This window comes from Lissotriton vulgaris, chromosome 12 (assembly GCF_964263255.1).
Source record: "Lissotriton vulgaris chromosome 12, aLisVul1.2, whole genome shotgun sequence".
Taxonomy (NCBI): Eukaryota; Metazoa; Chordata; class Amphibia; order Caudata; family Salamandridae; genus Lissotriton; species Lissotriton vulgaris.
In genome coordinates, this window is record NC_141700.1 from 56,768,629 (window position 1) to 56,791,464 (window position 22,836).

Consider the following 22,836-nt stretch of genomic DNA (forward strand, 5'->3'; position numbering starts at 1 on the left):
GTGTTTGGGTCCGGATTCGTAGTCTTTTTTTTTTTTTTTTGTAGCCCAGGTGGGCGTCGACGTCCCACCATTTGGTGCACCTTCGTGACGTCGGCACGCTTCCTGCGGAAGCTCCCACCCTTGGGCGCCATCTTCGGATTCTTTTTTCTTTTCTTTTTTGTGGTGAATCCATGGCTATGTGTATTAAACTTTCCTTCAACGTAAACTTCTTCACGTATATTTGTCTTTGTTAAACGTTCCTATCTTACTCTATGTCCTTCCACCTTCTCCAGCCTCATCTTTCTGGCGGAGGTGGGTGGGTTAGCTATTGAATCCAGAAAGATCTTCAAGCTGCAAAACTACACCGACAGGTAAGAAACTATTCGTTTTGCAGCGTGAATCTTTCTGGATTCACTATGCTGTGCATAGATTTCGTAGCGGTTTTGTCACTCATGTGGCGGCTGGGTGGAAGATGAGCGTTGGTTGTTAAAGATATGTTGAAGCACTCTTTGGCCCACTTGTGCTTCCTTGTTCATCTGCACATCTACGCAATAGTGTTTAGTGAAAGTGTGCACTGAAGCCCATGTTGCCGCCAGGCATATGTCTTGGATGGGCGTGTTTGCCAGGAAGGCGATTGTTGCCCCTTTCTTTCTGGTTGAGTGGGCTTGTGGCCCCTCCGTGAGCTCTTCACCAGCTTGCATGTGGCAGAGCTGTATTGTTTTGGCAATCCATCTTGCTATGGTGTTCTTAGTCACTGGTCTACCCAGGAGACTCCTTGCGAAGGACACAAAGAATTGTTTCGTCTTCCTGTGTTCTTTCGTCCTTTCTATATAGTGCATTACTGCCCGCCTTGCGTCCAGAGTGTGGAGCGCCCTCTCCGCGTTTGACGTGGGCTTCTGAAAGAAGCTAGGTATCTGGATACTTTGGTTCATGTGGAATTTAGATACTACCTTGGGCATGAAATGCGGGTCTGTCCTCATCACGACCCTGTCACTGTGTATTTGTATGTACGGTTCTTGCAGCGTCAAAGCTTGGAGCTCGCTCACTCTGCGTAGCGATGTTATTGCTACTAGAAAGGCTGTCTTCATTGTCAGCATTTGTAGTGACGCTTTATGGATGGGTTCAAACAGTGGCTTCATGAGTTCCGTCAGTACCACGTTCAAGTTCCATGCCGGCGGCGGCATCCTCTTGGGTGGCGCTATTCTCTTCGCTCCTTCCAAGAACCTTTTAACTACTCTGGAAGTGAAGAAACTTCTTCCTGTTTCTCCTCTTGTGTATGCCACAATCGCTGCCAGGTGAACCCTCAGCGAGGACGAGCTTAGTTTAGCTTTGATCGGGTGCGTGAGGTATCTAAGTACTGTAGACTCTCTAGTCAGTTTCTCTCAAGGTTTTTCCTATGGCACCACTGCGTGAACCTCTTCCATTTCTCCCCATAGCACTTCCGCGTGCTGGGTCTCCTTGCTTCTCTCAGCACCCGAAGTGTGCTCTCTGGTAGTTTTAGATGTGCGAACTCTAAGTCCTCAGGAGCCACGCTGACAGGCTGAGGCTTTCAGGTTCTGGGTGTAGAACATGTCCTCCTTCCATGGAGAGAAGGCCTCTTCTTTTTGGGAACTTGTGTGCTCTGCCCTGCGACATCTCCATAATCTGAGAGTACCAAGTCTGCCTCGCCCATTGGGGAGCCACCAGGATGAGAGTCATGTTGCTCGACCTGCACTTGTTCAGGACTCTGGGGATCAGTGGCGTCGGTGGAAAAGCGTAGGCAAATTTCTTTGACCAGCTTATCCATAGGGCATTCCCATGGGACATCGTTTCCTGTTCCCTCGATGCAAAGTGTTGGCATTTTGCATTCTGGCGTGTTGCAAACAGGTCTATTGTTGGTGTGCCCCACCTCCTGAACAGGTTCTCTGTCTCTTGGTTGTTCAGTTCCCATTCGTGGGACACCGATGCTTGCCTGCTGAGCCAAGCCGCTTCCACATTGTCCTTCCCTGGCAGGTGTATGGCAAGCAGGTCTATCCTGAGTGGGATCGCCCATCTCCATATTTCTTGAGCCAAGCTCGACAGAGGGAATGACTGAGTCCCCCCTTGCTTGTTGATGTAAAGCATCGTTGTGGTGTTGTCTGTCTGTATCATCACCCTTTTGTTGTAAAGGTGCTTTTGGAAGGCCTTGAGGGCCAGCAACACTGTTTTCAGTTCCAGGTAGTTGATGTGCTTGACTGCATCTCCTGGGTTCCACAGACCCCTCACTCAGCCTGTTCATGTGTGCACCCCATCCTTTCTGGGATGCGTCTGTGGTGATGGTCACAGTTGGGTCCGGTGGCGTTAGAGGCTACCCCATCGTTATATTCTCCTTCGTCCACCATTTCATCTCCTCCTGCACATTGTGCGTAACAACCACTAGATCTTCCCAACTTCCTTCTGCTTGTGACCATTGCTGTTGCAGCCACTCCTGTAGTGGTCTCCTCTTTAGCCGAACATTGGGGACCAGGTGGATGCATGACGCCATCATCCCCAAGATCTTGCTCACCGACCTCACTGTCAGAACTTGCCCCTTCTGGTAGTGACGTTTCTCCCTCAGCAGGCTGAGTTCTCCTCTTTCTGGGTGTCACTCTGCATTCGACCGTGTCGATCAGGGCTCCCAGGAAGATCTTCACTTGTTCTGGGTCCATGGAGCACTTTCTCCATTGGATGGAGAAGCCCAGGTTCGTGAGCGTTCTTGTGACCTGTTCTGCGTGAGCTTTGCACCTCGTGTAAGAGCTTGCTTTCACGAGCCAGTCGTCCAGGTGGGGGTACACATGTATACCCTCCCTTCGTAGGTGTGCGTCCACCGCCGCGAGGCATTTGGTAAAGACCCTTGGCGCTGACTTGAGTCCGAAAGCAAGGGTTGTAAACTGGTAGTGGTCTTTGTTCACCTTGAATCTTAACATGTGTTTGTGTTTCCTGTTCATGGGGATGTGCAGGTATGCGTCTTTTAGGTCTATCGTGGACAAGTAGTCCCCGGGCCTTATTTGTTGGATGACTCTTGCAGGGAAGTCATCTTGAACTTTTGAGTTTTTACGTAGGTGTTCAGGAACCGTAGGTCCAGGATGGGTCTTAGGCTTTCGTCCGCCTTTGGTACTAGGAAGTAGTTTGAGTACACCCCCTTGTTCCGTTCTCTGTGCGGGACTTGTTCTATGGCCTCTTTGAGGAGCAGTTCTTGAGCTTCCTCTTGGAGCAACTGCAGTTCTTTGCCCTTGTGACCCCTTCTCTTTGGCTTTCTGCTTGGTGGATATCTTTCCAACTCTATGCAGTATCCGTGCTGTATGTTTAGTATCCACTTGTCTGTGGTTATTTTTCTCCACTCATGTAGAAAAAATCTCAACCTTCCCCCTACTGGTGTTGTGTGTTCTCTTGAGCCGTGTCCGTGTGAGCCTCCCCTTAGCTGTTGGTGCTCTCCCCCCTGAGGCTTTGGGTGGGTGAGCGCCTCCTTCCTCATGGAGTCACTTTTGGGGGGGGGGGGGGGGGGGTTGATCACCAACTCTCCGTCTCTGGCCCCGTCCGTTTCCTCTCCCTCGAAAGGACTGGCCCCTATTCTGGGAGTTCCAATTCTGCCTCTGTTGACCCTGGTGCCATTGGTTGTCACTCTGTTGACCATGGTGGTGCGACTGTTGCGAATGTGATTGCTGGTTTCCCCCTCTACCATTTGGTCTCCTTGTGGGGGTGCCTCTCCGCATCCCCCTGAATTGTAGGGCTCCCATCGATTTGGCGGTCTCATTGTCCTTCTTCAGCTGAGCCAGTTTGTCATCTACTGATGCCCCGAACAGCATCTCCCCGTTGAAGGGGGTGTTCAGGATGTTATTTTGCACTTCTGCCTTAATGCCTGATATTCTGAGCCAGGCTTGCCTTCTCTCAGTGATGCCTATGGCCATCAGCCTGCTAGATGTTTCTGCCACATCTAGGGCTGTCTTCAGGCATGTGTTTGCTATGTCCTTTCCCCCCTCCACGAGGTGGGCTGCCCTCTGCCTGTACTCCTCAGGCATGTGTTTCAGCAACTGGCTCATCTCATCCCAGTGCTGATATTGGTGTCTATTCAGGAGTGCATTGGAGTTTGCCATCCTCCAACGCATAGCGGCATTTCTTTCAATTTTCCTTCCAGTGAGGTCCATCCTCCTGCTTTCCTTATCAGGTGGTGGCCCAGATGTGGTTGGCACGTTGGCCCTTCTTCTGGCCGTTGCCGCGATTATAGAGTCAGCTGCCACGGTGCCCTGGATATAAGGGGGATCCTCGGAGAACTTGTATTTCTTCTCCGTCCTCGGGGTCACTGACCTGCATGTGGCCGGTTCCTTGAAGGCTTCAGTCCCTTGGGCCGTGACGCTCTTCAGCATGGGCAGGAAGCTGCTTTTCGTCTGTGAGGGGAGCAAAGTCTCTAGCAGGAAGTCAGCCTTTGTCTGTTCCTCCTCCAACTTCACATTGTAGACTGCTGCAGCCTTCTTAACGACCTCATAGTAAGCCCCAATGTCGTCTGGCGGCGAAGGCCTCGAAGGGTATGTCTCCACAGGTTCCTCAGGGTTATCGGCCTCGAGATCCTGCCATTCTTCCTCTAGCGACGCCGAGGATTCTGAGTAGTAGCTCTCGCGGAGGTAATCTCCTTCCGAGCGGTAGAAGTCCTCCTCTTCTCCCTCATCTGTGGGGTTTGGAGTTTTCGGCAGCTCCTCGGCTTCGAAGTCCTCCTGCACCTCTACCTCTTCGGCGGTCGCAGCGGTCCTCGAGGGAGTCGAGAAGGTCTTCGAGGGAATCGTGTAGTTCTTCATTGTTTCCTCGAAGACTCTCTTCCTCTGGAGCATACTCTCCATTTCGGCCTCGAGCCTTCTTCTCTTTTTCTCCATCTCTGCCGCTTGCTCGGCGTCGAGCTTTTTGGCTGGTCTCTGACGGTACCTTCGACGTCGAGGCCGTTCTGAGCGTCTTCTCGCTCGAGGGTCCCTTCTCGAGGGCCTGCCTCGACAACCTTTGCTTTTCGCTGGTCTTTGCCATCTGGGAGTCCTTTTCGAAGGATCCGCTGGGCCTTTCGGAGGATGCGGCTTCGGACGTCGAAACTTTTGTCGCCGGCGCTCCTTTCGAGGACTTAGCCTCTGCTTTTCCGGGTTCTCCCTCAGGCTTTCTCGGCCCGGTCTGGGTTTTCGGGGTCGTAGACTCTCCTACCTTTTTTGAAGGTCTCACATCGGTCTCTACGACCGTGAAGTCATCTGGTCCCTCGGCGATGTTCTCCTCTTCGTCGGAGGAGGCACCCAGCTGGTAGAGGGTCGGCGTGGTCCCTTTCCCTTGCATCGTGTGGTGGGCCACCCTCTGTCTCTCTCGAACTCTCAAAGTCTTCGGCGTGAAGATTGAACAGGCGTTGCAATCCTCGCTGGAGTGGTCGATCGGCAGGCAGAGGTTGCAGACCGGATGCTGGTCCTTCTGCGCGTACTTGTGTAGGCAATTACGGCAGAACTTGAATGGGGTGTTGTCCATGTGCTCGCTCAGGGGGTCCCCTGCGCGCGCTTTCTCCTTGGCCGTCGAGTATCACAAGGTTTTCTCCTCTTTCTTCGTTCTGGCTCTAGGAGGTCTTCGACTTCCCTCGGTCCTTTTTCCTCAAAAACTTGGTGTATTTCCTTCTTTTCTCCTGAAACTTCTCCGGAGCTTCATGCGACGATCCAGACCCAACGGCGGAAAAAAGAAACTGAAGATGGAGCCCAAGAGTGGGAGCTTCCGCAGGCAGCATGCCGGCGTCACGAAGGTGCACCAAATGGTGGGACGTCGACGCCCACCTGGGCTACAAAAAAAAAATCCAGAAAGATTCACGTTGCAAAACTATTAATATCGCTGAATTATGATGCTCTATGTTTTAATGTAGTCCATTGCATCTGGTTATGCATTTTGCACCATAGGGTGTAGTATTTGGCTTTTAAAACTTATGAATGAATATTATTGATTTTATATTGTGCTCACCCATCAATAGAATGTATTTATATTGTATTTTGTATTGTTTCCTTTTATGATTTTAATTTAATCAAATAAAGTGTACTGAATGAATGAGACAGGACCCATCAAAGAGCATGTCCCTGAGTGATATGTGGACATCCCCCAAAAAGCCCGTAGTCTTCAACCAGGCGTGGCTCCGCAGGGCCACTAGTCACAAAACCTCTCAGCCTATGAGCCATTAGTGTCTAGTCCACATCGAACGGTGAACTTCGCTGCATCCCTCCCATCTGCAACAGCATTACCTTGGCCTCCACCGGGACAGTCTGCAGCACCTGCGCAACCAAATCCCACAGGCCATGGGAACAGCAGTCGATAAAGCATGCTGTGTTCATCGACCGCAATGCCAGGCTGTGAGAAGGAAAGATTTTCTTGCCTAAATCATCCAGCCTCTTGGGTGCCCTACCCGGCTGGATGGTTGGGAATGCACCAGGATTTACGTGTGAAGTGGAGACTTGGACCACAAAGCTCTCGGTGGAAGGGGGGGGGGGCGTATGGTGTTTGATGAGGAAATGTGGGTCCTCTGAAGAGGGGAGGTAACGGCAGGCAATCATTTTGTTCATATGAGCCCCTGTGCTGGGCTTGGACCAAGTCCCAAGCAGGTCATCAGTAAGTGCCTCATTGAAATGGAGAAACGGTTCTGATGGGGACACTCCCATCTGAAACACTTCCGCAAATCCATTAGTCTTAAAAGCCATGAAGGGCATACTTAAGGTCCAAGACCACAGCTGCCCTCCGCACCACCACTATGAATGAAGCTCACTCCTATGTAACCACAGTAGTGGGGAGAAGCATGCCAGCATCTGGGGAAGAGTCCAGGCCACTGGCTTCAACAAAATACTCGCACCAGTCCATTGTTTCTTCAAAAGGCTGGTATTCTTCAGGGTCCAGCCCTCCTATTTATCATAGAGTCCTAGCCCATGACAATATGGCTCAGGCACAGACGCCCCCCTCCAGAGCCGTGTCAGAGTCTGGGATGAAAATGGGGATGGTGGTGCCGGAAGAGTCAGCCTCAGGATAGGCACAGGTGAAGGTCAAGGTGGCATGACCAGCGCAGATCAAGATCCATCTGTGGATCTTTGGGGCAAGACTGGCACCTGAGCCACCGGAGTGGACCCAGTAGGGGCCACTCCTGAACCCACGGGGCCCAAAAATGAGGCGTAGGGCCTCATAAAATGTATATTTTTGGGCAGGGGTTGCTCTGGCTCCTGGTAAAACTAAGGGAGAAGCGAAATCAGCCCAGGCACTGGCTCAACCACCGAGCTATGCCTTGAGTGGTGACGCTCCCTTGTCTTGTCAGCCGACTACTTCTTTTTCTGGGAGTTAGACATACCCAAATGGCTCAATGACTTTGAGTGCAACGGCAACCTCAGACTGCGCCCGCTCCAGGGACCTTCCACTCGACTGAGACTTCGATTGTTGTGGCATCACATGTTGAGCTGCCAGGAGTTTCAGGGATCGCTCCCTCAAGGTCTTCAAATGCATGGTGCAGAAGTCAGGCCTTCAGGTCATGATCTCGTTGGAGGCATTAAAGCACACACGGTATGGATTTGTCTCCAACAGCTGTCGATGACAGACATCACAGGGCTTGAAGCTGGCCTTCTTCGATGACACTTCTGGCACACCAGGAGAGAAGACCTCAAAAAGTATACAACAAAATGTAAAACAAGCATTAGCATAGCCAACAGGTCTCACTTTTTTGACCTTATAAGTGTTTAGCCATGCAACACTATGTTGCACCAAGGATATTGTTATAAGGTCCCAAAGGTGAGACCTATTGGCTATGCCAGTGCTTGTTTTTGACGTTCTCCGACGATTATGCAAACATTGCACTGGTTTTAATTGGCATTCATCGATTCCATGTGAATGAAGATCCATGCGGATATAAAAGCATTCCCGCGGGAAGTGTGTATATTTATGATGCTCTCACGATTAGCGTGAAAAGCTAAAATCGTGCCATTACACAAAAATGAAAACATTTACCACCCTTACCCGGCACCCACCCAGATTGATTCACTGTCACTTGGAGATTTAATGAGACCAGGAGAAACTCCATAAAATGTAAAATGTATGCCCGCCACTTCAATCTAATGAATCTACGCCAGGGCTGCATGCAAAACTTTTCAGAACACTGCCCTATTGGAGACTCGGGTGTCACGTTGTTCCTTACAGTAGCAGATTTACACATTCGCCATATTGTAACCCGAGTTTAGGGAAAGCTCGGTCCGAGCTTTACAGTTATCTTCTATGGGCACTGGCAAAAACCTCGACTGCCAAGGGACGGAGGTTTTCAAATGTATTTCATTGGTGTCAGCTTTAACAATGTAGGCAGCTCAACTCAAGAAAAATAAATGCTTTCAAGTTTGGCTGTCAAAAGTCACGACAAAGCTTCGTATTAAGTAACTCTTAAATCGTGCATTCAGGCGAACATAAAGGCAAGATTGAAGACGGCGGGAAAATGGAAGGGGCAAGGTAGGAGACTGAATTGAAGGAAGACCGGGCAAGAAAGGGAGGTGGTCGAGGGAAAGGAACGACAGAGGGAGAGCATTGGAGGGAATGAAAACAAGCGTGCAATTGCTTAAATAAAAGACGTGCAGGCTGCAGTAGTAGGGAAGTCAGAGAGGGAGAGAGAGGCGGATGGGTGCAGCCGCGAGTGGTGCGTATGCGCACTTGGGAGAGTAGTCTGCTCATTTTCAAGCACTGCACTCGTGCTTGTGGCACGCCCTGCTCGCTCCCGCAAGGTGTATGCCGCCACAAGCACGAGTGTGAGCTTGAAATGAGCAGAGAGACAGCTAAAGGCCCTCCTATGCAGCGCATGCGTGCTGCGTAGGCGAGACCTAAAAATCTTGCTTACTTACTGGGTGTTGAAGATGCCAAGCGAAGCCTAACACCACCACCTACCGGTGCTCAGGGCTACTGCTCACAAAAAAAAAAAAAAAAAAAAAAATCAGGATCCAGTCTGACTCCTGGGGGTAATTTAACGGGAAGGAATCTGCGGCTAGAAATCTCTATAAGATACGGCTGTATCCATTATAGCTCAGACTCAACTTTTGGAATGGATGGTGAAATCTAGTTTGTGTAAAAGTAACGCTGCCTTGTTCTTTCTCTCCAAGGCTTTGCAACCAAGCAGGTTGTTTGCTCGTGCTACACAGTCAAGCACATGTTACAGACCCACAGGTTGTGGTCCAGGGAAATTTGGAATTCAATTCAAAACAGAACTGGAGTGTCTTCTTGGGTAACACCCTTCCCAACAGTGATTATCAATTTCACCTAATAGAGAAAGATATGCAGAAGCCGCTCGAAGTAGAGACCTACACAGACAGTGAACTGGTAAATAGTTATTTAGTCATTGGGGTCCAATCCTCAATTACTGGCACTAAAGGCTCCGTAAAGGATGTCATGGATCCCGGACCTGGCACTCAAACATCCAAACCTGATGGCAGAAAAAAAACATTCAAGGTACAGTCTTTGTCCTGATTGGCTGTGGGCTTAGAGAGTAGCCACGAGGTATCTTCATACTCAAAACGTCATCGAAGATATGCAACTTGCTAACATCTGCATCCAAAACTAGATGCAAGGACCATGCACACCATGTATATCTACAGCAAAACATGCTACAAAACATTTAATAGCCTTATTTTTTAGCAATAAAATCACCATATTTGGTTCATTCATATTAAAAATGATATCCTACGTTGCCAATATGTCTTATAGGTAAAAAAGGAACAGATGGTAAAAAATGTGTTGCTCAGCTCTGAAACCTCTGAAAATAGAGATTAACATTAATCACACATCAAAAGACGTCCACCCTGCGACAAGCCTCGGATCTGACATGCAAATATAGCTACCTACAGCAAAAATAAAAACAAGTAACAAAATAAAATGGTAACAATTCGCTTTTAAGAAAAAAAAGAAAACTTTGCTCTCCTGTGGGTGAAAATGTTTTTGCAAAGTGGAAGGAGTCTTGGTGCGGCAAGTGTGTTGTGAGCTTCACCTGGCGTTGGGAATAACAGAGAAACAGCCTAAAATTTCTCAGCAAGGGTGTTAACTACCCTACTTGGCTGTGTGGAAACCAGATCTGCATGATATACAAGTCATACCAGCAGAGCTTTTACCACAGGATTGCAAGATGGCATACCATGAAAATTAAGACCCAAGGCGGTGTAGGTCACAAGCATGCATTTTTCGATTAGTATATCAATTTTGCATAAAGGTATTTCAAGGAGTTCCTCATGAGAAAAAAAACGGAGTATCAGGGAAATAAAACGTATACAAGGCTATTAATTGTGGCTTGCATCCAGAGATTGAAGTAAGTACAGTGTCAGGGCCTCCAGACTCACCATTACTTCTGTGTCCAAGCACAGAAACTGTTTTAAAACTTATCAGTACACTAATGTAATGCGGTAACGTAATGGTTTCCGTTATTCAAAAAACAAAATTAGCGGTATGTGGCATCTGTGCACAACACAATGGCTAAAACCCAAAAGGTTAAGTGGCCTGCTAATGCAATTCTTGTGGTGCAAACAAAATAATTGAGGTCCTTGCATAAAGTTGCAGGCAAAAGCAATTCTGGTTGCAACACTCATTAATAAGACATGAACATTAATTATTATTTCATTAAAAAACTCTTTATAATCATTCAGATTTAAATCACAAGAAATTATGTGAAAAAAACAAGGGAACAAATACAAACATACATCTCTGAGCCTTCAGGGACTGTCTCCAAACCTTCCAGGACACCCCTCCAAGCCTCCAAGAACCTTCAGTTTCCTGTAAAAGGCAGAAGGCGGAGTGCGGAGGAGGGTTGGGGAGTGGGAAACTACGCCACGGCATGGTACTGAAACTGTCTGAGCTAGAGGAGATTCAGAAACTTCCTCTGCCTTAGTTTTTTATTTCATGAGCTCCAAGCATCATTTCAGCTCTCGCCGACGGCCTCTGACTCCATGTGCACCGCCTGTTCCTCTGGGCTTCGATGGTCACTATTCGTCTTTTCTACCGTATGATGATCTTGTGTGCTGTGGGGAAAAACAAAGCTGCTTTGAACTGGTGAGACTCTTTAACAGCAGTCACATCTTATGGATTTTTGAAATGTATGTAACTCCTCAAGCACTTGTGTTCTTCTAAGATAAATGGGGTACCTTGTCGTTACATCAGACTAAAATCCAGACAAGCAAACTGGCAACTAACTCAAACAATTCTTTCAATAAACCAGAATTTATTAACATAAATAGGACCTCTGTACTTCACATTTTTGCTGCCATGTTTAGTACACATAGAAACATTTGTTTCAAGCTATGAGGCTAGTACATGCATGTAGCAAGTGTCTGTTCTAGTAGGAAGGGTCCCAGGATTGGTCATTGGAAGCAGATTTAACCTCGCTGAGATGAGGCAGCTGGGACTGCAGGATGAACCAGAAAGCACTGTGTGTCAGGTAGGAATAGATGGACACTCCCTTCAATAGGAACAGAATATTTTGGGAGAAAATAGAAGTCACCAGTATTTTTTGAAGAGCGGGTCAGTAGTTACATGGAAATAAGGGGGATATGCCATTCTACAGTCACGGTGGTGAGAACAAGTGGTTATGGCTGGTTAACTTATGTTAAGGGACACCCTGGCTGCACCATTGGTTTAGTTAATCATGTATAGTCGAGTAGAGTGCAAGTAACTGTGGGAGGGGCGTCTTGCTTTACGAAAGGTGAGTGGGGGTGGGGCGGCTGCCTTAGGCATTTGGAAGGATATGGGGTGTTTCTGTGGTCCAGTAGCTTGGCCAAGGGCAGAGGAGGTATTTTCCAGTACGCTGGTCAGGGTAATTGTTAATGGTGTATGCCAAACAACAGCAAGGCCAACTGGAATGCAGTATCAATGGGTGTTAGATATCAAGTTACAGATGAGCTCTGGGTTGCCCATTATAGGCCATCTGTTAATCTTGGATTAGAAGAGGAAGTACCTCTTGCAGCATGCTCCAGACACAGATGCTGACTTGCACAATAGAAGGTTTCATTTCGGACAGACAGAAGGCCTTTGCCAGCACAAAGTCTGGAGAGAGCACAATTCATCCACCTACTGCACTCTAACCAACTCCATGGAATAAGGTTAAATGAAACCAATTACGTACCTGTAACAAGGGTTTTGCAATTTCCAGATTGACATACTACGTATTATTTCACGATCTAGAGGTTGGGTTGGGAATGGTTTGTAAGAGTAAAAGATTTTTTGTGAGAATGTCAACCGGGAGAAGCCGTATGACTCACTAGGAAATCCATCATAAGCCCACAATATCACACAAAGTGACCCCCATTTTAGCTTGATTTGTAACATTGTGGGCCTCAAGAAGGCACGGAGCAGTACAAGATACTCAATGATCCAGCACAGAAAATCTAAAGATATGTGATAACACATTACCATGTGTATTTTGAGTAAATGTGGGTGTACCGGCCGTTTCTTAGGATTAATGAACACAAACCATTTGGATAGGATGGGGGGGGGGGGGGGGCTGTCCCTTGCCTGCAAGACTGTGCACTGCCCCCCCACGCCCGCCACCCAAGTCCCAGAAGCAGACAGAACTCTGCCCTCACAAACATAGTCTGAATCGGTTGTTGGGAGCCGGTTGCTCTAACCCAAGAGTCATGTGATGTGAACCATCTTCCTTGCAATGCAGCTTGAGAGAGATTCTATTTTCCAGTCACAAGAAAGATCTTAACCCAAAGATCTACACCCACTGGAGACTGTTAAAACCTGGGACCTCAACTCTGGTATCGGGTCACATGGTGCTCCACAGACCTGAAAATCTAGGCAAAACAGTGGATTTTAAAACGCAGATTAAAAGTTCAAGTACCCCCCAAGATACTCCACAGTGGGTTCCGGCTCACTATTACATCTTCCATCGGTGAGAAAGCAAACAATAAAAGGGGGAGGGGGTTGGAGGTGTTCAAAAACACATGCAGATTTGTCCAACAGAAAGGACCTTGCCACATGACTGCTAATGACTAGCAATTTTAAAAAGACTAATGTACACTGCGAGAAAGGAATCTGGGGGAAAAACAAATCTTAGTTCCCTTGTTTGACTGACTAATTAAACATGTTTGACTCTAGATAACAGAACATATGCAATTTACTGAGTATTTGTATTGGTAAATATTTTAAACAAATGAGAGGGTGTAGCTTAATTCTACACTGTTCACGCATACATTAGTATATTAATGTGATTCAATTATACAATTTGTAATTTTGTAAAGAATTTAATACAAATATAATTAAACCTAGCATTTGCAATGCGATAGGTCTCGCATTTACGTGAGTTTTGTAAATGCGACACCTATTGCATTACAAATGCTAGTTTGTAAAAAAGCCCCTGCAGCGCTTTAACTTTAATATCACCTGCGCTCCTTTTTTTTAGCCGACCAAGGTCTAAAGAAAGGGGCGGGGCCGCCATTAAAGCTAAAGCGCAGCATAGGGCGCTTTTAAAAAAAAAGCATTTGTTTTTCAAGTTGACAAACATGCTATTTTTTTTCAAAGAGCACCCTATGGCACGATTTTACTTTAATGGCGGCCAATTCTCTTTCCTTAGACTCGGCTCGTTTAAGGAAAGGGGCACAGCCGACAATAAAGTGCAAGTGCAGCATGGGGCAATTAAAAAAAAAATGTTATAAAAAAAAGTTTGTTAAAAAGATGCGCCGCATTTGGCACGGCAAGTAAAACAGAGGCACGACCGCCACTATCAGCGGGGTGTACCGTGCTATGTTAAAAACATAATAAAACTCGTCGTGCCTGCAATAGCAGGCATCCAAAAACCATTAAACAAAATAGTGCTCGGAGGCTAAAGCCTACTGAGCAACAACATGTAAAAGGGAGTGTCCTCATAGGAGGTTACAAATGAAGACAAGGCGGTACTAAAGAGGGACTAACAAGCCAATTTACAAATTAGAAGCCAGCATTTACCAAGGACAATGACAAATATGGGCGGAGTGTGGGCAGGGATTCAAGTGCATACTACAATAAAGCATGCCTCACAGAGCAGCGCAAGCGCTGCCCAGGCTTGACCTAAAAAAAATAGACACAAACCAGTTGGGTCATGTAGTGCTTATTGGACAGCAGTGACTGGGATGGTGTGCTAACCAGACACCGGTGAGTAAGAAAACCATCAACACAGATGTTTGACCTACATTATTTACTTTATTGGGATGCAGACTTTGTTGATTGGGTGGTGGGTTTTTAAGTTTACTAATTTTTGAGGGACTGTGTAAGTGGGTACTCTCGACTTGGTAGCAGAGGCTTTAGCCAACTGATGGGGTCTAGTCAGGTAACCAAAGTTTGGACCAATTCAATGACATGCTCTGGAGATAACACATCTATATCCCTTGCGCAAACATGAAGACTTGAGGTAGAAAGTTTATGAGAGTACCCAGCCAAGTACAAAAGTTCCCAGAATAGACCAGAGTACAGCCTCAGAATAATATGGACGATGGGTCCAATGCTGTAGAAAATCTAGTGGATTTGAGCTACAGAAACTTTACGGGTTGAGTCTCTAATCCAAAGATTGTAGCACATTCTGGATTTTTTTGTGTTCTGGTTTTTTCTCTTCTAATTACCTAGAAACCTGCAAGTCCTAACTTTCAAGTCTGAAGCACTAACAGGATACATAGGTATTCGAGTTAGTTACTGCCTCATGCAGTATTGGCGTTCTTAAATTCCTACCATCTCTTAAGCACCTAGAGTGTGTAAAGTGCAGAAACTGAGTAACTTGGTTATCCAACTGGAGTGCAATGGTACTGCAGAGCACAGAAGCCAATGTAAATGGGTGTAGCCACACAGGATACTGCCCAATACCATGTTTGCAAAATAAACATAAGAAAATGTCTCAACATGCAGATAACAGTATTTGATACTTCCCTTTATTCACTGATGGAATAACTTTAAGCATTCTATAAAAATCATACTGGAAAGGGAGCACTGTCAAAATATCCAATAGTGATCATCAGTTTGAACCCTGGATACCAAGGAAGGTTTCCTTCTGGTGGCACAAACACCTACATTTGTTTTAAAGACTGGAGACCTCAAAAGCTTAACAAGCTAGGTTGGCACTTTAGAACTATCTACACGTACATGGCTCGTAGCAGCTACGAGTGGTGAAAAAGCATTCCTTCATCTGTTCCCCCGTCAAATAAAACGAGACACGGCCTACCGGCCGTGAAAGTGAAAGTACGGCCGGCCGGCCGTGAATAATTAGGGGTGGAGCAGCCAGGAGAGAGCAGGAGCGGAGGCGCCAAGCTGGAGAACAGATGGCTGGCGATTTGATGCTGTGCACGCGCATTTTAGCTCAATGCGCTTGCGCATTGACCTAAAAAGCGCACGGGCACAGCATCAAATCGCCAGTCTAGTTCAAGTCTGTTTAAGCCCCTATAGTCTTGCAAGCTCAATGCGCATGCGCATTGACAGGCGAGACCTAAAAATAGTAAGTCTCTACAAATGTATGGCTGCCTTGCTTCATGTAGGTGCTGTTGAGCGGTTGTGGGAAGCTCAAAGTTGGACAGCCATCAAGGAAATAAACAAAACCAAGAGTGTTCCACTCTGACAGCTCAACACACAGCAAATCTGCAGCTGTATAAAACAAAGAGTACCCTGGCAAGCCAGGGACCCTTTGCATGGTTACTCACTCTGCTGGTTGATCTCCAGGGGAAGTCAATCTCTGTTCGTTGATTTCATTCTGTTTACCCTCATGCTCTTTATCGTCAATGCTTTCACCCTTTTGTGACGTAGAATCCCCGTTTACTGGGGCAGAGAGATCTCCTGAAAGAGAATTGTGACAGTTTATTATAATCTATGCGCAACTGAAGGATTGCACAGCCAATACCTCCACGTCAGGTGCGATTCCCAACACAACTAATGACTCCAGTAAAGTTCAGGTGTACCAATAATAAGGTCTGGAGTGAATTAAGAAAAATTAAAAATAGAGTACAATCTAAATCCTTTCATTAAAATGAAGTATCCTTGTTTCACATTTACACAGATGTTTACATAGAAATACAGGAGAAAAGCAAACTATTTTCTTGTCTGCATTTATGTGTAAAAGAGGGCAAACACAGAATAGGACATTGATGGTGTCATCACGTTTTTAAAATGAAAAGGTACGTTTCTCAGGTCGCAACCCCCACGTTAATGAAAACGTTCACGAGGAGCTGAGGAAGGGGAGCTAAAAAGGAGCTGTAGAAAAAAGTGGATTATTATTTGAGATGGACAAGGATGAACGCACTACCAGTTACATATATCACAAATTAAATAGAATAAACCTGTGCTTAATTCCTTGTAATGTAACACAAAGCAGTCCGGCTTAGCTCAAAGGTAATGTTTTAACCCTTTCGCTGCGGCGGCTATTCCGCCGCAGCGCTAAAGGGGCGGGGCGGCCGCGCAGCCGCCGCATGCTGGTGATAGAACCACTCCGTCACCAGCTACAGTTGAGCTGTGCTGGTGACGGAGCGGTTCCGTCATGACCCGCCCCGCTTATTAAACCTGCCGCGCAGGCGCGAAATCAGCGCCGAGCAGGCGCGGCGGCCGGGCCATGACGGAACCGCTCCGTCATCAGCACAGCTCAACTGTAGCTGATGACGGAGCGGTTCCGTCATCAGCAGGGGAGGGGTTAAGTATTTAAGCAGTGTATGCACAGTAGAAAAAGTCACACTAAAACTCGAACAAATAAAATAAATGAACATTTTACATTAGTAAACTAAAACAAAACATCAAAAATCTAATTAGGGGAACAAGAGATGTTTTCTTAAAAATGCAAGTGAAAAAGCACACAATGCCAATGACTGCCTATGGCAGTTCTAGACTGGAACCTAGGTGTGATTTGAGGCGGACTGTGATAGAGCCCTGCTCATCTACAAGTGGATTAGTCTCGGTGAAAGCCTGAAAGTCAAAAAGGTTTCCAAGTTCCATTGCATAAAGGAGTTTGGTCAAATTTTTAGGTTTCGTCTGGCATTCACTGCGCAGCAGTGTTGCGCAGGCGAAATCTTTTGTTTTTCAGTACGGGGTTTTATTCCGCCTCTCTCTTCCATTGGCAAGCTCCATAAATGGAGGCTAGCCATTGGAAGAGAGATCTGTCAGTAATTCTCAGAGCAGATTTGTGGGCGTTCCGGTAATTTTTTCTCTCCGCCACTTTTTTGAACGTCATGCAGCGGTGGGCGGTAGTTTTTTTTTTTTTTACGCCATGTTTTTGTTATTTCCATCGTGTCTTTTGCAGGAGTGGGCTGCGCTTTGTTTCCGGTCGTCTCCATGTTCCGTTGTCTGTGGCTTCTTTCCGACTTCTGTTTTTGTTATTTTGTAGGTCTACTCTGTGTCCTGTCGCATGTCCGCCTTTATCATTATTTCACTTTTCCTTTCCGAACTATGCAAGTAAGTGCGTAGGTTTATAGGAGCCTGCAGCTCTCAGACCACGGGTACTTTGTGTGGGGTCAATTAAGGCTGCCCCTGTCTCCCCCAGAAACATGGTGTCTCCTACGCCCCTGGTTACTGAGACGGATGAGCGGTAGCGAGGAGCTGTACCGTTCGTGCACTGGGGCTACAGAGGAGCAGGGCTGCCGAGGAGCAAAGGTTCCGAGGAGGGACAGGGGGCAGCAAGTGACAACCGGAGGGGAGCCGGCGAGGGGCAGATAGTGTCTAAGATCAGCGTGGCGCAGGCAAGGAGCGCTGTGACCCACAGTGCGCTGCTCTGAGGAGGGGCTGGAGCAGAGGGGCGTGGGGAGGAGGCGGCTCCGATCCCACACCCGGAGCCGGCAGCGCCGCGGAGAAGTTCTGTCCGAGCCGCGGACTTCACTGCGTTTTGCGGGTGGATTATTGACTGGGCTGTGCGTTCGCTGTTTGGATTGAGTCGTCTTCTCTGGATGTGATCTCCTCAAACTGATCTGTTCTTGGTTGCCTGGATTTATTTCTTCTTTGTTTTTTTTTGTTTTTTCTGTCCTGGGATCTCACGTTTCCCAACCCCCTGGTCCTCTGGCGATTTCCCCCTCCCCTCCCTGTCCTGACTACCTCGCCTCTGACGTGACCTCTTTTCCCAGGATACAATCCGCATCGTGCGCTCCACACCCTTCCCAGGAGTCCTGTTTCCTACGTTACTTAAGAAGAGTACCCCGCCCCTGTCCTATGACCCCAATACTAGCCCTCCCCTGCTCTTCCAGTCCCAGGGATACATCACTCAGGGGTACTGCCTGCCAGTCCCCATTTCTCTGACACTTTTTTATCTGACCTTTCCGACCCTAGAGTGCCCCCCTGTTTCCTCCCATACCAGAGGTCAAGATCTTGCCCAGGCCTGCGGCTGATAATAGTAACTAATTCTTAGGTTATGGTCGCCGACCGCACCTTGAAGACTTCCAGCAGCGCTGCTCCCAGCGCAGGGGCCAGGGGTGCGGGGTGATGGTGCATTGCACCCACGTGGGGTGGGGGAAGGGAGAGGGCAGGCGAGGAGACTGTACCGCATATGTGTGTGCCAGACACAGCCCCAGCCCTCCCTCCCTCGGGTGTGAGGGACCAATAGATCAATCTTTGAATAGACAATTCAGTGAATGAATGAAGGAATGAACCCAGTCGATCCAAGCGAAGCGCCTCTTGGGCCGTCCGTGCATGCCACGGCACCCCACCACTCCCCTCCATTGTTTGCGCCCCCAGTGCTCTTGGGTTTGCTCTGATTCTCATGCACCAGTCTAGCGCCTCCTGCCCACGGTGTGAGGAGCACACTTTCAGAGTCATGCCTCCTTTAACCACAGAGGCCCCGGTACCCGCCTAGATCCCCAAAGGAATGTTGTGGCAGTGTGCGGTGTTCACCTGCCTCGCAGCATGACAGTGTGACGCTGTGACACGTTTTAAAATGAACCCCTCAAGGGTGGCACCGCCCGGCGGCCCTGCTTCTGCCAGAGGTGTGTGTTTTGTCAGCCTCTTTCTTATGTATGTGTGTACCTCACAATTATCTATTAAACGATATCATTATTAAATGTCGTTCCTGCCTTTGATGAGCATGATTGCGATTGTTCTGAACGCAGAGCCACGAAGAACCCTCCTTTCAACCTTTCCTGAAGTGACACCGAGCGGGCCCAGGCCTCACTGGAAGCAGTGCCCTCACCCTTTCATCATTCCTTCTCTCCATGTACCCAGCCGTCCGTTCACCCTCCCATCAATCGATTCATTTTATCGGTCCATCCTTTCACTGATTGATCATTTCACCCTTCGACCCCTCCTTTCACCCTTCCATCCCTCCTTTCACCCTTCCATCCCTCCTTTCACCCTTCCAACCCTCTGTTCACACTTCCAGGGCAGAGGGCCGCTCAATCGTTCCGCCACAGCATCCTAGGGTATTATTCTTTTAAAGCCCGTGAGAGGCTCTTGGGCAGTTTCTGATTCAGAGTCCCCCGAGCGGGACTCCAACGTTCCAGGCATTCCTTAAAGTTGCGAGCCGCGTTGCTCTCTGCCCTCGCAGGTGCCCTCAGCTCTGAATCCTCTGCCATCTGATCTCACCCCGGGCCCTCACTCACTTCTTACCCCTGTACTCTCAGCTCTTACCCGTGCCCTCAGCTCTTACCCGTGCCCTCAGCTCTTACCCGTGCCCTCAGCTCTTACCCCTCTGCCCTCAGCTCTTACCCCTCTGCCCTCAGCTCTTACCCCTCTGCCCTCAGCTCTTACCCCTCTGCCCTCAGCTCTTACCCCTCTGCTCTTACCCCTCTGCCCTCTGCTCTTACCCCTCTGCCCTCTGCTCTTACCCCTCTGCCCTCAGCTCTTACCCATCTACCCTGTGCCCTCAGCTCTTCCTAGGCCCTCGCTTCTGACTCCTGTGCCCTCAGCTCTTACCCCTGTGCCCTCAGCTCTCACCCCTCTGCCCACAGCTCTCACCCCTCTGCCCACAGCTCTCACCCCTCTGCCCTCAGCTCTCACCCCTCTGCCCTCAGCTCTCACCCCTCTGCCCTCAGCTCTCACCCCTCTGCCCTCAGCTCTCACCCCTCTGCCCTCAGCTCTCACCCCTCTGCCCTCAGCTCTCACCCCTCTGCCCTCAGCTCTCACCCCTCTGCCCTCAGCTCTCACCCCTCTGCCCTCAGCTCTCACCCCTCTGCCCTCAGCACTCACCCCTCTGCCCTCAGCACTCACCCCTCTGCCCTCAGCACTCACCCCTCTGCCCTCAGCTCTGACACCTGTGCCCTGTGACCCTCGCCGGTGACCATGGCCAGCATGGCGGGGGAAGATCGTGGCCTTCCTGCTGGCCCTGTCGGGCTGGGTGCTGGTCTGCTCCACGCTGCCCACCGGCTACTAGAAGGTGTCGAGCATCGACGGCACGGTCATCACCACGGCCACCTTCTGGTCCAACTTGTGGAAGACCTGCATCACCGACTCCACCGGCATCTCCAACTGCAAGGACTTCCCATTCATGCTGGCCCTGAAGGGTGCGTCCTGACGGGGGAGGGGGTGGGGCAGTGTGTGTGTCTGTGTATATGGCTCTGTGTATGTGTGTGTGTGGCTGTGTGTTTGTGTGTGGCATTTGCGAGAGATTAAGCTATTGGCATTGTAAATTACAGTGCCATTTATTTATCCGTTTTCAAAACCAAAACATACATAAAAATGTTGTCATTTACAATGCCAATAGCTCTAACTTTTTCAAAGGCGAGACCGTTGCATTGTAAGGAATATGCTACTTACCAGTATGCATCTGTTCTTGGCATAGAGGGCTGCAACGTGGTACATTATGAATAGATCGCCATCTGGTGTTGGGCTCGGATAATTGCACTCGTTTTTCTCTTGGAGAGTCTTTTGTAGCTTGGTGACTCCTCCTTTGGTTGCTAGTGCGCATGGGCATCGGCTCCATCCTTAGATTGTTTTGCCATAGTAGGGTTAGATGGAGTAGTATGATAGAATACAGATAGAAATGCCCATGTAAGTGTATCTAAATAGGATATTGTTGGAACAGACACAGGTTTCAGGGGAGGCTGGGAGGGCATGTACCACTCTGCAGCCCTCTATGCCAAGAACAGATGCATACTGGTAAGTAGCATATTCCGTTCGAGGCATATGGGCTGCATATGGTACATTATGAATAGACTATACAGCAGTTCTCTCCCTAGCGGTGGTTGCCCGTGTCTGTTGCAACAGTCTGAAATAAAGTCTTTAATACAGGTTGCCCCACTCTAGCTTGTTGTGTGGTGTGCACATCTACACAATAGTGCTTTGTGAAGGTATGCGGTGTAACCCAGGTAGCCGATTTGCATATGTCATCTAGTGGAATGTTTCCCAAGAATGCCATAGATGCTCCTAGTTTACGTGTAGAGTGAGCTCTAGGAGGAACAGTTAATGTCCTCTTTGCTTTTAAGTAGCATATTTGTATACATTTTACAATCCATCTGGCAATGCCTGCTTTAGAGATGGGATTGCCCTTATGTGTAGGAGAAAACGCTACAAATAGCGGTTTTGTCTTTCTGAAAGTTTGTGTTCTTTCTATATAATACAATATTGCCCTTCTGACATCCAATGTATGTAGGGCCCTTTCCGCTACTGTTTGTGGTTTTGGAAAGAAGACCGGTAGTTCCACGGACTGATTGATGTGGAATGCTGAAATTACTTTAGGCAAGAATTTTGGGTTTGTTCTAAGAACCACTTTGTTTTGGTGTAACTGCATGAATGGTTCTTGAATTGTAAACGCTTGCAGCTCACTTACTCTTCTGAGTGAAGTGATAGCTATGAGGAAGGCCACCTTCCTTGTGAGGAATTGTATTTCACACATATGCATAGGTTCAAAGGGTGGTCCCATTAGTCTGGTAAGTACTATGTTGAGATTCCAGACTGAGGAAGGTGGTAGTCTTGGTGGAATGATTCTGGAGTCCTTCCATGAAGGCTTGAATTGCTGGTACTTTAAACAGGGAAAGTTGTTGTCTGTTCTGTAGGTACGCCGCTATAGCTGCGAGATGAACTCTGATAGAGGTATATGCTAAGTTACATTGCTGCAAGTGTAGTAAATAGCAAATAATCTGTTTAGTGGATGCGTCCAGAGGGTTGATGTGATTACTGTTACAGTGTACAGCAAACCTTTTCCATTTTGCTGCATAGCATGCTCTGGTGGTAGGACGTCTTGCTTGTTTAATGATTTCCATACATTCTGGAGGTAAATCTAAATCTCCAAACTCTAGGATCTCAGGAGCCAGATCGCTAGGTTCAATTGTTTGGGATCTGGGTGCATTATTTCTCCATGGTTCTGTGTAAGGTGCATGGGTAATAATCTTAGCTTTTGATGTGGCACCTGTGATAGTTGCAGTAGAGTGGTGAACCACGGCTGTCTTGCCCACGTGGGTGCTACTAGTATCATTGTCATTGAGTGCTGTTGCAGTCTCCGAATCACTAATGGAATTAGTGGGAGAGGGGGAAAAGCGTAAGCAAATTTGTTGGACCAATTTATTCATAGTGCATTGCCCTGGGACCGGTGGTGTGGGTACCTGGATGCGAAGTTTTGGCATTTTGCGTTCTGATGATTGGCAAACAGATCTATCTCTGGTTGTCCCCATCTTTGGAAGAATGGCTGCAGTATCTGGTCGTGCAGCTCCCATTCGTGTACTTGTTCTGGCTCTCTGCTTAGGATGTCTGCTATCTGATTTTGAACTCCTGGTAGGTGTTCTGCTAACAGATAGATCTTTTGAGGAATGGCCCATCTCCAAATGTCCTGTGCTAGTTTGGAAAGTTGGAGAGAGTGTGTCCCAACCTGTTTTTGAATATAATACATTGCAGTCATGTTGTCTGTTCTGATCAGCCTTGTTGGTTATCTGCATTTGGAAAGCTTTTAATGCTAGAAATACTGCTAGTAGTTCCAAGTAGTTGATGTGCAGTTTCTTTTGCTGCACAATCCATTTC

General features: G+C 48.0%; 1 protein-coding gene across 1 annotated transcript in view; it reads right to left on the reverse strand.

Annotated features, from left to right (window-relative positions):
* Positions 1 to 10,576: 10,576 nt before the first annotated feature.
* The window catches only part of HDGFL2 (HDGF like 2), a 113,437-nt gene continuing 101,177 nt past the window's right edge, over positions 10,577 to 22,836 (reverse strand). Inside the window, exons 15-16 of the mRNA XM_086947064.1 lie at positions 15,624 to 15,756; positions 10,577 to 10,985 (exon numbers count right to left, since the gene is read on the reverse strand). Of these exons, the coding sequence (XP_086803190.1) occupies positions 10,886 to 10,985; positions 15,624 to 15,756 (233 nt within the window). The 3' untranslated portion in view covers positions 10,577 to 10,885. The remainder of the gene's footprint in view (positions 10,986 to 15,623; positions 15,757 to 22,836) is intronic.